This window comes from Aulonocara stuartgranti (assembly GCF_965226115.1).
Source record: "Aulonocara stuartgranti genome assembly, chromosome: 17".
Classification (NCBI taxonomy): domain Eukaryota; kingdom Metazoa; phylum Chordata; class Actinopteri; order Cichliformes; family Cichlidae; genus Aulonocara; species Aulonocara stuartgranti.
The window spans coordinates 13005741-13021198 of record NC_138953.1 but is presented as its reverse complement, the minus strand read 5'-3'; the positions used below and the strand labels follow the sequence as shown (position 1 = coordinate 13021198).

At 40.1% G+C, this 15458-nt stretch overlaps 1 protein-coding gene across 3 annotated transcripts in view; it reads right to left on the bottom strand.

Annotated features, from left to right (window-relative positions):
* Positions 1-4778: 4778 nt before the first annotated feature.
* mylk4b (myosin light chain kinase family, member 4b) overlaps positions 4779-15458 on the bottom strand; it is a 56551-nt gene continuing 45871 nt past the window's right edge. For 2 of the 3 annotated variants that reach the window (XM_082509653.1, XM_082509652.1), the window contains exons 3-14: positions 12673-12754; positions 11233-11635; positions 10820-11040; positions 9729-9834; positions 8994-9087; positions 7653-7762; positions 7426-7567; positions 7080-7150; positions 6869-6997; positions 6555-6786; positions 6138-6186; positions 4779-5998 (exon numbers count right to left, since the gene is read on the bottom strand). In XM_082509653.1, coding sequence (XP_082365779.1) covers positions 5988-5998; positions 6138-6186; positions 6555-6786; positions 6869-6997; positions 7080-7150; positions 7426-7567; positions 7653-7762; positions 8994-9087; positions 9729-9834; positions 10820-11040; positions 11233-11635; positions 12673-12754 — 1650 coding nt within the window. In that variant the 3' untranslated portion in view covers positions 4779-5987. Of the gene's footprint in view, positions 5999-6137; positions 6187-6554; positions 6787-6868; positions 6998-7079; positions 7151-7425; positions 7568-7652; positions 7763-8993; positions 9088-9728; positions 9835-10819; positions 11041-11232; positions 11636-12672; positions 12755-13754; positions 14420-15458 lie in introns of those variants that run through there. The other variant, XM_082509651.1, reaches the window with a different exon arrangement.

The window sequence follows — 15458 nt, the reverse complement described above, 5'->3', positions numbered from 1 at the left end:
CCATCCATGTTAAAAGAGTAAGGTATTGTTAACAGAAGGTTCAAAGTCAGCGAAGAATGACAGATCCCCTTGTGGCCATGCATCCCAGCCGGGACAAAAGCTCAAACCTCCTTGAAAGATCCTGTGGGTCCCTGCTCAGCAGACTGAGAGGTGTCAGGAACCAGACGTCCGAAGCCACCAAGAGAACCCTGTGGCCAAATGCATCACACTGTTAACCAAGCAAGTGAAGTTTGTGGACGACACTACAGTGGTGGGTCTTATCACCAAAGGTGATGAAACGGCCTACCGGGAGGAGGTCAGTGCCCTGACCCACTGGTGTCAAGACAAGACAAAGACATATATATATATATGTACACACACACAAAGATATACATATTTAGTATACACATTCCGTAATGCACATACACTCTTATATTGTGCATATATTTATTCATATACTTCACAGATTTACCCATTCTTATATTTTGCTTGTTCTTATGTTATTGTATTTTTACACACCTCTGTTGCTTGTGAAGCTCGCACACAAGAATTTCACTCACATGCACTGTATCAGTGTGCCTGCACATGTGATGTGACAATAAAAGTGATTTGATTTGATTTGATTTGAAGCACATTAGGGGAATCAAAGGGAAAGCATAAAGGAGACTCCCTGGCTAGGCACTGGTGAGAGCATCTACCCTTAGTTGGGCGCCAGCCTATACCAAGAAAAACCATAGATGGCAGAGTTGTGCGCTTGGACAGAAAGATGTCCAACCAGGCTATGCTGTACTGATTCCAAATCATTTGCACTACTTGTGGGTGCAACTTACACTCCCCTTAGGGGACTCTGTGGCAAGAGTGTCAGTCTGTTTTTTTGGTCTGCCCGGGAGATTCATGGTTCTCAGGGAAGTAAACTGTGAATGCACTCATGTTAGAAACCTCTGGGCTAAGTGACTGAGTGACCTCATCACCCAGATGGTTTATGTGAAAGGCTGCTGAGGTGCTTTCTGTTCAAATGAGGACGTGGTTGCCCTAGATGTCGGGAACTCTTCTCCCTGGGGTGGCTGTAGCTCCGGAGGTAGAGCTTCTACTGAGGTAGTATTTACTGACTGGAAGGTTAGTGGTTTGATTCCTTGGCTCCCCCAGTCTGCATGCCAACTGTCCTTGGGCAAGATACTAACCCCATTTGCCCCTGTCTCGTTGCTGCTGTCTTACAGTTTATCCATCTTTAAGTATATAAGCTCTTACATTTTTCATGTCCTTGAGTTGCATTATCTGCCCCTCCCTCTCCCATTACTGCTTTGTGTATTTTCCCTAGTCTTCAGACACTAATAAACATTTCAGGTTTCATTGAGATGAGGCTGGGGAATGAGCAAGTGAATTTTCGTTGGTCTTGGATGTCCTCTTCCTTTCCTTTTCCCAGAGCCTTGCTCGCACTTCAGAGTTTTGATTTACGCTGATAAAAAGGGGCTCATTCTGGTACAGCAATCAGATATTTTGATGGATGTTAAAAGATCCCCGAGTTGATGGCAATACAAATTTCAGCAGGTCACAGGGTGGTTTTATGTGACAATGTAAACTCACAACCCCAGCCCGTTATCTGGTGGATTTATGAGAAAAATGTAATTCTCAGCTGGAAAACTCACTGGAGCTGTCTGCTAACTCAGCATATCAACTAATCAGTGAATCGCCCTCATTCTCATACTGGTTTTTGTTTCCTCTCTTTTTTTGTTTTTAACTTTGACCCATAAAATTGGTTATCTTCTCTTTGTTGGACTGTCGTTTTTCTTTTGCAAATAGCCAAAAATCCCTCGCTGTGCACAGGGACATGTTTGTTATTGCTGGAGAATGAGACTGAGGGGGACTCAGTTGGAACTCAGTTGTTAAATGAGGTTTGGATTCTCAGCAGCTGACTGTGTGAAGTAATGATGCTTCCAGCCGCTGATTTCCCGTAATGCTGCATTAATCACTGGACATACAATCCTTAGTAGGGATTCAAGCACAGAATCTCATGAGTCATATCAAATATTTAAATACAGTTACATCCTTTCAATCATTTGCTGTTGTGCAGTCTTCCTTTGGCTTGGGTTAAATATTTTGACAGTTATTTAAAGTGGGATTTTGGAGATAAGTGGATTAAAACGGCTAGTAAAACCAGGAGACAGGGAACAACGGAAAACGAGTAACTTTAAAAAAAAAATTAAACACTACACGTGGTCTGTGCATAGTGAAATTAAAATAATGGGAATCACATCTGAAACAGTCAAAGAGGCCTTCATACAAATCTACACAAGGCCAAGTTTAGCAACCTACAGCTACTTTTGGTCTTAAGAATTGCAGATACACTATAGATTACAAGGATTAAATGTAACCTTAGGCATGTTTTCACGATTTAAGGTACATTTCTCTTTCTGCGAGGCTGTAGAATGCTGATTTGTAGAAATTGAGTAATATGAAAATTAAGTAGTTAATATACCTCAAATACAAATAATCCTTTGCGTTTCTCTCCGTACCCTATTTTGTATCTGGTTCAGATTTTGAGATGAAAGGGTCAAATATCTGGTGAGTTTCTTTTGGTTTGGTTTGTTTTTTGGAAACATGGAAAGAGTCAGGATGCATTTACAAACTTATGAAAACATAAGAAATTATAACATGTTCAATTAAGAAGATTTTGTAGCAGGACAATCATCCCAAATGAACTTTAAAACTCAGAAGATTAAAGATGACCAAGGAATGCATTTTCATGGACTTTCCTCTACGTGCGCTTGTGGTTTCAATGAATCCGGTGAATCCATCTATGCAGCTTGTTTGAAATTGTTAAGCAGATATTATGCAAGGGCGCAAAGGCAAGAAGTAAATCATGGATGGAAATAAGCCACCCCCCATAAAATCTTATTTCATTTTAATGATCAGATTGTTCAAACATGTTATTTCTTTAGTTGTCAGAAAATAATGTGTCCCAGTCTCCAGTGAGACAAAGAGGGACTATTCCTCCGTTTCCTCCAGGAAAGGGCAGAGCAGGCTGTACCTGCTGCGGAGACTCAGGTCGTTTGGAGTGGAGGGCCCACTCCTGAAGACCTTCTATGACTCTGTGGTGGCTTCTGCTATCTTTTATGGTGTGGTCTGCTGGGGCGGCAGCATCTCTGCTGGGGACAGGAAGAGACTGAACAGGGTGATCCGAAGGGCCAGCTCTGTTCTAGGATGCCCTCTGGACCCAGTGGAGGTGGTGAGTGACAGGAGAACGGCGGCTAAGCTGTCATCCCTGATGGACAACATCTCCCACCCCATGCAGCAGACTGTGACAGCACTGAGCAGCTCCTTCAGTGGGAGACTGCGGCACCCACGGTGTGGGACGGAGAGATTTCGCAGGTCTTTCCTCCCCACTGCTGTCAGACTCCATAATAAAGACTTTAACTGATCAAGCACACACATCCATACATATGCAATAATACTAAGTGCAATAATCCTTTCTGTCATCGTTGTATTTTTACTCAGTTGTATATAGTATTTGTATTTGTATTCTATTTTTATCTTATTGTATATTTATTTTATTTTATTCTACTGTATATAGTATTTTATTTTATTCTATTCTGTACAGTTGTGTACTGTATTTATTCTTATTGTATTCTAATTTTTGCCTCATAACTTTTGCACTGTCCACTTCCTGCTGTGACAAAAAAATTTCCCACGTGTGGGACTAATAAAGGTTATCTTATCTTATCTTATCTTTCCCCACATGAGGGATTTTCCTCTGAACTGAGCAACTCTAGTTGAGGTAAACAGGCGAGATAACTCACTGCACTTCTGCAGTAGGGCAGAAAAGGATACACACCATATGTGTGCTATTGGTATTTCTGTGCTTGCATGGGTTCTGTCAAGGTACTCTGGCTTCCTCCCACAATCCAAAGACATGCAGTTAGTGTGTTTAGGTTAATTGGTTATTCTAAATTACCCATAAGTGTGAATGTGATTGCAAATTCTTTTCTGTCTCTCGGTGTTATCGCTGTAATAGACTTGCGACCTGTCCAGGGTGTACCCCGCCTCTCGACAGCTGGGATAGACTTCAGGCTACCCGTAATAAGTGGAAGAGCATGGATGAAGCAGCAGCTGTATGTGAAATTTGTTATAAATCCATAAAATTGAAAGATGCACATGACAAGTTTTATGTTAACCAGACTAGACTTTGTTGAACACTCCTAAAAATAACCCTTTACGTGAACTTAAATAATCGTGGAAAGGATTTCCACATTAATAAATGGCTTTCTATTCACACTTCTGTTTGTATTTGAGTTGGCCTAACAAAATGTGCATGAGTTGGATCATTTCCATCAAATTAAGTTGGACTCAAGTGCAGTAAATAAGTTGATTCATCATTAATTAATTAAGTTGGTCCAACTCAAGTACATTAAGCTGGAATAACAGAATTGCATAATGCTTAAATAAAGCAAGCTCTAACTGGGTCTTGAAATGCCAGATTATGTACAGAACCAGTGCCAAGTAAAGGCTTTTGACTTTGACCTACCTGAGACAAGTCACACAGTGGCTTCAGTGCTTGCTGTACCTTCTTTATCTTTATGATATGACAGCGTACACAAGAGAGGAAAGGGGGGACCTAGACCACTGTATTGAGGGCTAGAGGCTTTGTTACATGGGTTACCTACTCTGCTGTGAGCAACAGGGGTGCCCTACTTTAGAACCTTTTAAAAAATCAAAGAAAATTCCAAAGCAGAAGTATCTTTACTGTCATATTTCTTTTTCAATTTCCAAAAATACCCAGTAAGTAAGATGCACTATGAATGTTGTCTGGTGTGAGTTATTTATTAACATAATAATATTTCATAATTACTGATCTCTCATAATTGCACAAGAAAACCTGAAAAAGAAATAATAAATTCAAATGCACAAGTATTGAATTCACAGAGCTTTTCTGCTTCCAAATGGAAAAGCAAACAACTGAGCGTTGAAGTCACATTCAGTTTTCATCTCCTTGAAAGGGATGACAAAGCAATGGCTGGTGTCTTCTCTGCTCTGTTGTTGGCTCTCCGTCAAACTGAGCTGCACAGATGCACTTACCATCTGTGCATATCTACATTAAATCCTGCTCTTCTCCATTGAAAAAAAATCACTTATTGAATAAAAGCTCTTCAAGTACATTCTGGTGTTGAACCAGTAAATAAATGAACATAAGAATCCACTTCAGTCATGAAAAAAAAAATATATATTATTCACAGGTAGTATTCTGTTGTTCGTGATGCCTTCATGGAAGGTGAAAGGGCTACTCCAAACTGCCGAAGCAAGACAAGGTGGCGGCATAAATGCATACAGAAGGTGATAGGGCTTAAAAATTAGGGTGAACGATGGCACAAACCAAGATATATTCACTGGTTCACTGATCACTAACATTTTGTCAATCCTCAACGGGAAGTGAGGGTATGCAGTGCTGTGCTGTACACAAAATAAATTAATCAGCTATGACTTCTAATTCAATCAAATTCTAAATATACTTAAAGTTATGTTCAAGAAAAAAAACATTTCGTTTTTATAAGACTTGTAAATTAAAAGAAAAAAAATCGCAAAAATATATTATTCAAATAAGAGAATTCAGTCTATATTGTGTTTAAAAATGTTTTCTGACTCTTAGAGAAAATAAATGAAGAAAGTGCAAAGCATGCAAGAAAACAGGACAATATGACAAACTGTGGCTGAATAACAATGATGGTTTGATGCTATACACAGCTGATCTGTCATATATGTGGAAGCAGACAGGTCACGTGGCCTTTATGTGTCCAACAGTTTGGGTTCTTCATCATCAGTGTTTTCAGACACTACAGAATAGGAGTGTCTGTTATTACCGTGCATCACACTATCTGGAGTCAGAACTGCAAGATATGGAGCGATGCAGAAGACGGATGGAGGAGAGTAGTTATCAAGTTCATACACAGGTACAGCAGCATTGGTCCAGTGTTGGGCTCCAGCTCCTTTCATTATCAAAAGGCATGCCGAGGGTCTCACATAGTTTCTAAGAGGAAAGCAAACAATATGTTTGGCTTAATAGAAGAAAAGTTGAGAAACTGTCCTACAATAGGCTCTTTGGGTTGAAAATTAATTAAAACATTTATATATAAGCTAACAGGAAAATGAAGACAAAAATCTCTTACTTGTCTTACTCTCTGAAGGAGGACCATGCGTGGAGTGGCACTTAGTTTTCTGCAGTAAGAGGATCCAGTAAAACTGTTTGTTATTACACTCTTTGAATTAAGATAGCAAACAGGCTTCAAAGATGCATAACACAAACACTTTTAAGTCTTCCTTTCATGTTTACAATAGATATTACACACATATTGGTTCATTTGCTTACATGCAAAATTTACATCTAATGTTGTTACATAAGTACAAATCTAATCAAGTGAAATTTACTTGAATGGTACACATTCATATTTGAATTAATAAACTTTTGATCTTTTATATTTCAGATGCATTTTACTAATAAAAAGAAGCATTTTTAAAATTGTATTTTGTATTATTCACTGTTTACTATAAAGTAAATTTTGCGGTAAGGTGAATTTAGTATTTACCTTGCGATTTAGTTGATAGTGCAGACTCCGGTCTGACAGCCAGGGATGTTTGAGGGACTCTGTTGCACTCATCCTCCAGCTCTTGCTTTTCACCAGAAGACGTGTGATAAAGTCTTTAGCTTCATCTGAGACGTCTTTAAACTCCTCTTCCTCAAAGTTCCACTCACAGGCCAGGATGTTGTTCAGCGTCTCGTTGTCATCATCCCCCAGAAACGGAGACAAGCCGCTGAGTCTGGACATTAAGAATAATACAGATGTCAGGAACTGTACAGGTTGTGTCTCTGTGTGTGCACTGAATGAACTCCTTGACTCACAGCATATAGGTGATGACTCCAAGACTCCACATGTCCGTTGGGAATGACACAAACTCGTAGTTGATGACTTCAGGAGCTAAAAACTCAGGCGTTCCAAAGTTGACCTTTAGCTTCTCCCTAGGCTTATACCTGTCAGAGGAACCAGAACCATAAGAGAAAAACATACTCAAATAAACCAGTGCATGAAAGATGAGGTGACTATAAATCTTACCTCCTGGCAAGGCCAAAGTCAATGATTTTAATCTTGTTAGTAGCTCTGCTGACACAAAGAATGTTCTCAGGCTGAAAAAGAACACAGATTCTGGTGTCACATATACTGTGTTTTAGAGGCCGTTCTTCTTTTTGGCATAGGTGCAAAAGATAAAGAAAAGAACACAGACAACACCCTAAATTTTATTTCATTAACAGAGATGGAAGCTTTTATTTTGAAACTTTATAAACTTGTCTTTTCATTAGACTGTTTAGGCTCCAAATGAATGTTGTAACATATTGAAAAATAAATAAAAATACTGAAAGAGATTATTCCTACTGTGATGCGAAGACTCAAGTAGGTTTACCTTGAGGTCGAGATGTAAGATGTACATTTTATGCATGTACTGCAGCCCTTCACAGATTTGCCGTATAAATAGCACCGTGTCCAACTCTGTGAGGTTGTAGTTCTCGTCAATGATGCGGTCAAACAGCTCCCCTCCTTCCACACTACCACACAAAGAGAGACACTGTTACAGCCAGTTCGAATTTGTAGAGGCTCTTTTTGTATTGTCACAGACACACACAAACTTACTATTCCATGACCAGGATGATGTCGTTACGCGACTCAAATGCAGCGTATAGCTGAATGAGGTTGGCGTGGTTCAGCTGGTTCATCACCTGGATCTCATTCCTCACCACCTCCTGATAGACGGAAATGAAATGTAAATCAAATTTAAAATCACATATAGGAAAATGACACGTAAATATGGAAGTTAATGAATGACAAAACTATATTAATTTTAATTCAATTGTATTTTTTAGAGCCAAATCACAACAGTTGCCTCAAGGAGCTTTATATTGTAGGTTAAAGATTTAATAATACAGAGAAAATCCCAACAAACAGAAAATGAGCAGCACTTGGTGATAGTGAAAAGGAAAAACTGCCTTTTAACAGGAAGAAACCTCTAGCAGAACAAGGCTCAGGGAGGGGCGGGGCCATCTGCTTTGACCAATTGGGGGTAAGGAGAGGAAAACAAGAAAAAGCCAGTCTGCAAGATTTTTAAAGCTTACAAGGAATAAGTTATGAACACAAATAAGTCATGCTTGTCTTGAGGATTTTCAGTGTGTAACATATCAGCTGTTGAATTTGTAAAAAAAAAAAAAAAGACCTTAAAAGCCAAGTGCTGGTTATATTTTGCCTTATTGAAGCATGTCAAAAAGTGCAAGAGTGCCTTTTGCTTCACTGCACAATTATTCCTCTTTGGTCCCTCATATCATAAAACTGGAGCGATCAAACAGGCAGGGTCCTTTCTATGATTTAAGCTACTGCAGACTGCTATAGAAAGGTTGGTTTGGTCAAGATGGTATGTTAGGGACGAGGTAGATCAAATCCTTCATGGCAGTTTTTGCTTGTGGTTCAGTTTAAAATGTTCAATGGAAACAGAAGTTACAGACCTAAGGGACTTGATTAAAAAGTAAATATTTATATTAGCAGCATGCAACTCATAGCAGCCTGTGCTACAGCCATTCGGGGGCATAGTTAGATACAAATAAGACAAAACAGACGTACAGTCAGACACAAAGTGCCAGCTGTTTGGTCGTGGATCATCAGCGACAGCCATGTGGGTCATTTGAGGATCTGGCTACAAGTTTAATGAGCTTTTTAAATACTTCAGATTATAATCTAACCACACAGCTATACTCTGACATCTGACCTCCACCGCATATCTAGTTGACTGAGAGAAATAAAGACACAATGGGGCTGACAAATGCCCATTACCTCAGCGTGTCTATTTTTAAAATCGAATCCTTTATAGTGCAGTGATAAAAGTGACCATGTATTAGACTGTCTGAGAAAACTGGCATCTCAGCAGCATCGCTAAACCTGGATTCTGTTTCGTATTCAGCATTAACCAGCCAATCATTGCTGCACCTTCTCTTTCTGGCTCCGGGCTTTGATGATCTTGGCAGCCAGAGTCAGACCAGACGAGTTCTCTACGCACTTGTGGACTTGTCCAAAACGTCCCCTAATGAAAGAAAAGCAAACACACGGAGGAGTTAGAGGTGTGGACAGATGGGATGAAGAGCCGGAGAACAACCATTCTGTAAATTGGATTTTATTATTAAAAACAAATATTCCTGGCGCTGAAATATGATGTTTCACGTTTGCTGGTGTTTGCTGCTCAAGCGTATTTGGATACGGTTTTGATTGGTTTTGTTCAGGATCTCTTTAATGTTTATGTCGGACCAATTAAACAAAGGGGTTTTATGAATCAGCTGCCATTAAAAAGCTGAAAATTCTTTTAAATATCAAAATAACAATTTGTTTGTGACTCTTACTTATGTCCATACATTATAATAGTTTATTGACTCGTATAGAAATTCAGGCTATGCTCTTGTGTAATTTGACAAATGTGTTTGCGTGCTAAGGAGTAATCTTCTATTTGAGAGGCAGGATTTAGCGCTGGTCTGTTACATCAGAGAGCCCCCTGAGGGTCAGCACCATTTGCCCTTTGGGGGGGCAACTAAAATTATTAGTGCAGGGTGTGAGATCGTCTGTTATTTCATTATTGAGTGCCAGTGCACACTAAGCATCTGTGCCTGTAACTGAGCGAAATGAAAATAAAGTTCTGTAATGAGAGATGAATGTTCTGAGTGTTTCCCTCACCCTCCCAGGACCTCCTCTCTGTTGATAGTGTAATAGGTGGCGATCTGGTGGGGTTTGGGAGTAACGATGCGGTGGTCGAAAGGTGCTAGCGGTGGAGGACTTGAGTCTGAAGAAGAAATGAAAAAGAAAGGCAAAGAGAAGATAAGTTACTGTTACTGAGTGCAGAGAGGGAACGAAAGGCTGAGGAAGAGGTCTCAGCACCCAGAAACAAAGTAGTTTAAAATAGCAGCATGCCGGCGTCTCATTATGTGCTCCGCCAGCTGTGCTCGCTGACATGTAAGTGACGCTCGCACAGGCATGCTGTTATGACACTGAAGCTGATTTAAAGTCTGAGGAACGCAGAGGCAAATGTCATAAAGTAACTCATCAAGCTGAGTCTACACGGAGAGCCTATAGGATGCATGAATACTGCGCTGAGCAGTCCAGGATTTTGAAACACTGAGGTCATGAAGCCTAAATGCATCTTTTATGGATAGCACTGGAAATGGAAAAAAAAAAAAACCCCTCAAAGATGCACTATGAAAAGTGTCTGACCGTTTTTTGCTGACTGTCACATATCTTTTATTTGCAGCTTATAGCAGATTTAAACAACAGAAGTTGACCTAAAGTGCTTTTTTACATCTCCCCCCAAAAAATACATTAAAGCTGAAATGCATGTTTTGTTGTGTTAAGTAAAAATCACTGTGTTTTAATGATCATTAAAATGTGTTTTGAGTTTTCAGATTGATGATGATTCATCTCATTCATCATGAAACCCTGTCCTCCTCTAATAGTGCCCTGCATGTTCCTGGGATTGGATCGATATTGAAATTTGCAGTATTGCACAGCACTACTTCTTGATCTTTGTCAGTCTGCGGTCTCTACTCCCTCACATGCACATTGATAAGATACTGCATGTATACAATATATTGACTGACACTGACGGTGATTCAGAGGCCTAAATTTCAAAACACAAGTTCCTGAAATCTTTCCTTACCTGATTTCTACAAACACTCCCATTTACATGTCGTAGCATTAGTTGTAGAAAGCAACAGCCTACACCCCAACCTCCCTGGACCGTTCAGAAAAGAAGCACTCACACACTTTCTTACCAATAATAAACTCCTTTATTTCCTCCGCCGCCTCCCCTTCGTCTTCTGTCTTCGCTTGGTCAGATATGGAGACCTGTGGCTCGGCTCCCTCTACGACCTGTCCATCAGCCCTTTCCACTTTACTGTCCTCCACCCGGCTCTTTTTGAGGTCGTCTTTTCCAAGGTCTTCTTCCGGGACGTGGCGTTTGCTACAAGTGGCCACATCACCAGCCTCCTCGGAGCTTCAGAAAGGAAGGCACAGAATATGAATGTGTGATGTGGTTTGAAGTTCCCCTTTTCCTCCCCCAACAAAATAATTTCCTCTTAGCTGGCTTAATGATCCAAAGAAGTACAAGTAAAGAAAATAAATAGTTAACTTAATGAATTTAATAGCAAGTAGCATAAAGATATATGGTAGCTTTGCTAAGACACACCTGTCATACTGAAGCACAGAGGCCCTGCAGAGCCAGGCTTTTTCTGATTTTGATGATTCTTCTCTATGCGTTGTCTTCACATCATCTTTCACTTTTCCACGATTTTCAAGACTAACATCTTCTCCATTTTGCTTTTCTTCTTCTTTTTCTTGTTCTTCTGGCTCAGAGTCTTCAAATATACCCCCCTCTCCTTCCTCATCCTGCCTTTCCTCAGCCTCCTCCTGCCTTTCGTCTGACTGGGCAACAGAGGTGTGCGGTTCTTCAAGGATCAGCGTTTCCAGATCCTGTCTTCCACTTCTTCCATCCCCCTCAGCCTCTATGTTTATGTGCGAATGCTCGGTGTTCTGCCTGTTGAGCTTTTCCACCTGTTCCTGGAGCACAGGCTCATTCAGGGAGGAGGTGTCTGTAGTGAAGAAAATACACAGATACAACCAGATGTTTGGTGAAAATGCTGTATTATATTTACTAAAAATGAATGTAATCAGATGATTGATAATCCTCAGATAGATGGAATTCACTCATCACATATTTACATCTTATGCTAGTCTGGGTGGTCACTTGCTCGATAAGTCTGGCCCAATTCAGATAAAAATCTCACATCATCCTCTGGATAGTTTGTTGCAGAGTGTTGTGAAGACACGAGTGCAGATCCGGTTCTCAGATCCATATTAAAGCTGTCAAGCTAAGACCTAAATTCTGATCTGTCATCTGTGTTTCAAATTTTGCTCATATATACATTTATTATGCGAGCTTGACATGTAAACATGGGGGATTATTGCAGACAAATACTGTTTAAATTTTATTCACTTTGCCTTTTGTGTTCTGACTGTTTACATGTTGGTCGATGTGAATGTATCCTATTTATTTAGATACTGTTTCATTCTCCTACTTGGGTCTCTTATACTGTCTTCCCTCACTTTTGTCAGATTGCGATGTCTTCAGTGTCTTTTTGCATTTTTTTCTTCTCATTGCCTGAATTTGTAGTGTTTTGTTTGATTTCTCATATATTTAAATAAAGGCTGAACTGCCTCTTGTCTCCCTTTTTATGCTGTTATCCTTCAAACATGATGAAAACTGTATTTATGTCTGCCAAAAAGTCAGCAGATGTAGCAGTGCAGCCATGCGAGACTTCCAGGGATCATTACATAGCTTGTCTACATATAAGATTTAAAATTTTTAAAGGCCTTCTTAATATGTTTCCCATCATTTACTTATATTTTATGTTTTTATGCTAAACAGAACACATATCTTATATTACAAAAACAATTCTCAGAAATCCTGAACTGGTCTCCCTGTTATATTAAAGTCCGTTATATTCCATGATGTACATATATTTCAGATTTATGATGTATTATATGCAGATAACGAGTTTAGAAATTTTGTGGTGGGCTCTGCATAAACTTGTGATTGTGGATTGTGTAATATCTTGTTTGAGTTTACCTGACGTTTCTTGCGGTTTTCTCTTTTTCTGGGCCTTTAAACCTTTCAGGCTCAGCTTGGCTTTTTCCTTATCATCCTTTGCCTGGATGTTAACAGAGGAAAGAAAGATCAGGTTTTAGACATTGTGCGTAACATTCAAAAGTGGGGCAAAACCTGCAATTGGTGGAAACTTCTCATAGAAAGGAAAATTGCTGATAGATGCAGATATTTCCATTTGTGCAATAATGTGACAACAAGCTTCAAAGCAGTTTCTGTTGGGAAGGTTTTCCCTCATAACTCAAGTGTATTGATGTCTTGCTCAGCAGATGCCTCCTTCTGGCCAAAGAGGAAATATGTGGCATTTCAACTACAGCAGTTGAAATGCTACACATCACTCGAATCAGTTCCACACTTTAAAAGAGAAATGTTCACTTTATCCCTGCATACAGTATATATGACAGTCGCCATATGGTGCAACAAATCTGTCTCCTTAACCCTGTATCTAAAAAAAGCCTCTCAATCAGCAGTGTAACCATAGATTATATGAATGCATGAACTATGCAATATATGTTGCATGTGTTACACATCTGTAACATATATTCATATTTGGTTACAGCACTAGGAAGTGAGTCTCTCTAATAAATCATGGCATTAAGAACGATTAAGAATTTGACGACTGTTGGACTGAAGCTGTGCAGCTGCACTGCAAGCTGATAAAGACGTGGTCTGGGAAAGATAACCAATGTGACATTAATCATTTACACCTCGGAGGCCGATCACAGTCTCAATGGTAAATCACTTAACATTACAGCAGGCACAGCAGAGCCAAGACCAGCCACATAGGAGTCATATCTAAACTCACAGGAGTTAAAAGGCAGAGTTTTAAAAAACATTGCCATTTAAATGTTATTTGAACTGTCACATATACACAATATGAATACATTCAGTCAAGAGGATACCAATGCAACCATGCTCACTATACAGTGAGACCTTTCACTTTCACTGCCATGTTCAACAATGCAGATAAAAATGATGGAACTTTAAAAGTGCTTTTGCTAGATTCTAGTGGAAAACTTGCTCATGACGTCGTTTAAACTTCTCACCTTCCTGTTGGCTTTCCGTCCAGGCTGTTTGAACAGAAGCTCCACCAACCTGGAGCTCTTTACCACCTCACCGATGAAGCTTATCACCTGCTGGGTGCCCTCCACCAGTTTCTCCACCCCCTCCAACCTGCGTCCCTGACTCTCCATGTGCTCACTGGCCCTCTCCATGGCCCCATGCAGCTCCCTGCATACTGCTTCTACCCCAGACCCACGGCTTTTTCCATGGCTTTCTTCACGTATTGAAGCTAGATCCAAACCCATACCCCTGACATCCTGCGACAGGCCATCCAGCTTGATCAAGACAGTCTGTTGCATGTTGAGCAAACGCTCCATCTGAGAGCTCAGGAAGTCCATTCGACTTTCCACAGATCGCAGGGCAACATCATGAGGAGAGCAAGAGGATGATGATGAAGAAGAGGAAGAAGCAGCTTGAGACTTTTCTGATCCATTTAGAGAAAGCTTCCTTCCACCTGGCTTCTGCCCGTGAAGAGGGTTTGGATCATAAACCTTGGCTAAAGAGTTAACAAGGCTGGAGCTCATGATTGACCTAAACGTGACTTCTAATAAAAAGCGTTTATTTAATCTAAAGTCCAGTTACTCTCACAAAGTCTCAACTAGCACAAAAAACATAGTGCCAGACAAAGCTGCAGACAAGTTAAAAGGACTGGAGGGACAACAGATAGCTCTCTTCCAATCCTTCACCACCGAGCTGAGTTTTAAGAATAGCAGATGGCTGTTCTCCCAATTACAGTGCAACACCGCTGTGGACGTAAGGGACTCGGTGGCCAGTGATAAGAGCTGAGGGCTCGAGTGTACAGTGGGGGATGCTGGGGAGGGTCGCTATGTGACATTTGAGATACTTCAAAAGCCCTTCAGTCAGGTGTTAGAATCCCAAGAATGCTGAACTAAATATGATGCTGTAAAAAGCAAGATAAACAAATATAGTTTAGGGCCAATAAAGAAAAGCATAACATCTCTAAATCTGAAGAGCCCGTGCCATTTTTCAGCAGGTTTAGTCACATTACACCATTAATCGCATTTTCATTTTGTTTTTCACATTGTAACAAGATTGAAGGAGGGATGCCAGCACGTGCGAAGTGGTAAAAAAGTTACTAATTAAAGAGGACTGAGATTATTTCTGAACACTGCCAAATACTATCAGTTTATCGCTTTTTATACCTAACTTGTTTCACTCAGAGTAGCAGAGAGGAGCCATTAAAATTTTTACCAAATCACCACCATTCTGACTATTTAGCAGACTGTTTTCTATCTTTCTGCAGTGTATTGCTGCATTTTTGAGTTATTTTGATTGTATTTATGGTTAAATATGAATATTAAAGATTTTTTTATTTGCTGTTCATTAAGTTTAAAAGTCATCATTTATTTTACAGCTCACTAATCCTGAGCCAACACTGTTCAAGGACAGAAGTTGAGTAAAAGTTAAAAGGGTTTGGTTTTCCTCTGGAGGCCACCAAGTGGAAAGAACTTCCGAGGTTCCCAATATAAGCCTGCTGTCCACACACCGTGAGGGACACAAAGACAACGGGACACAGGTGATCCAGCTGACACCTAAGAACTGTTGATGCAGAGGAGAGGGGGATTGTGGGAGAGGAAACTTCCTGCACATGTGTTGCTGTACAGAATTAAAGAGGACAGACATACACACTGTCGCTGACACACGAGTTCATATTCATGAACAGGCCC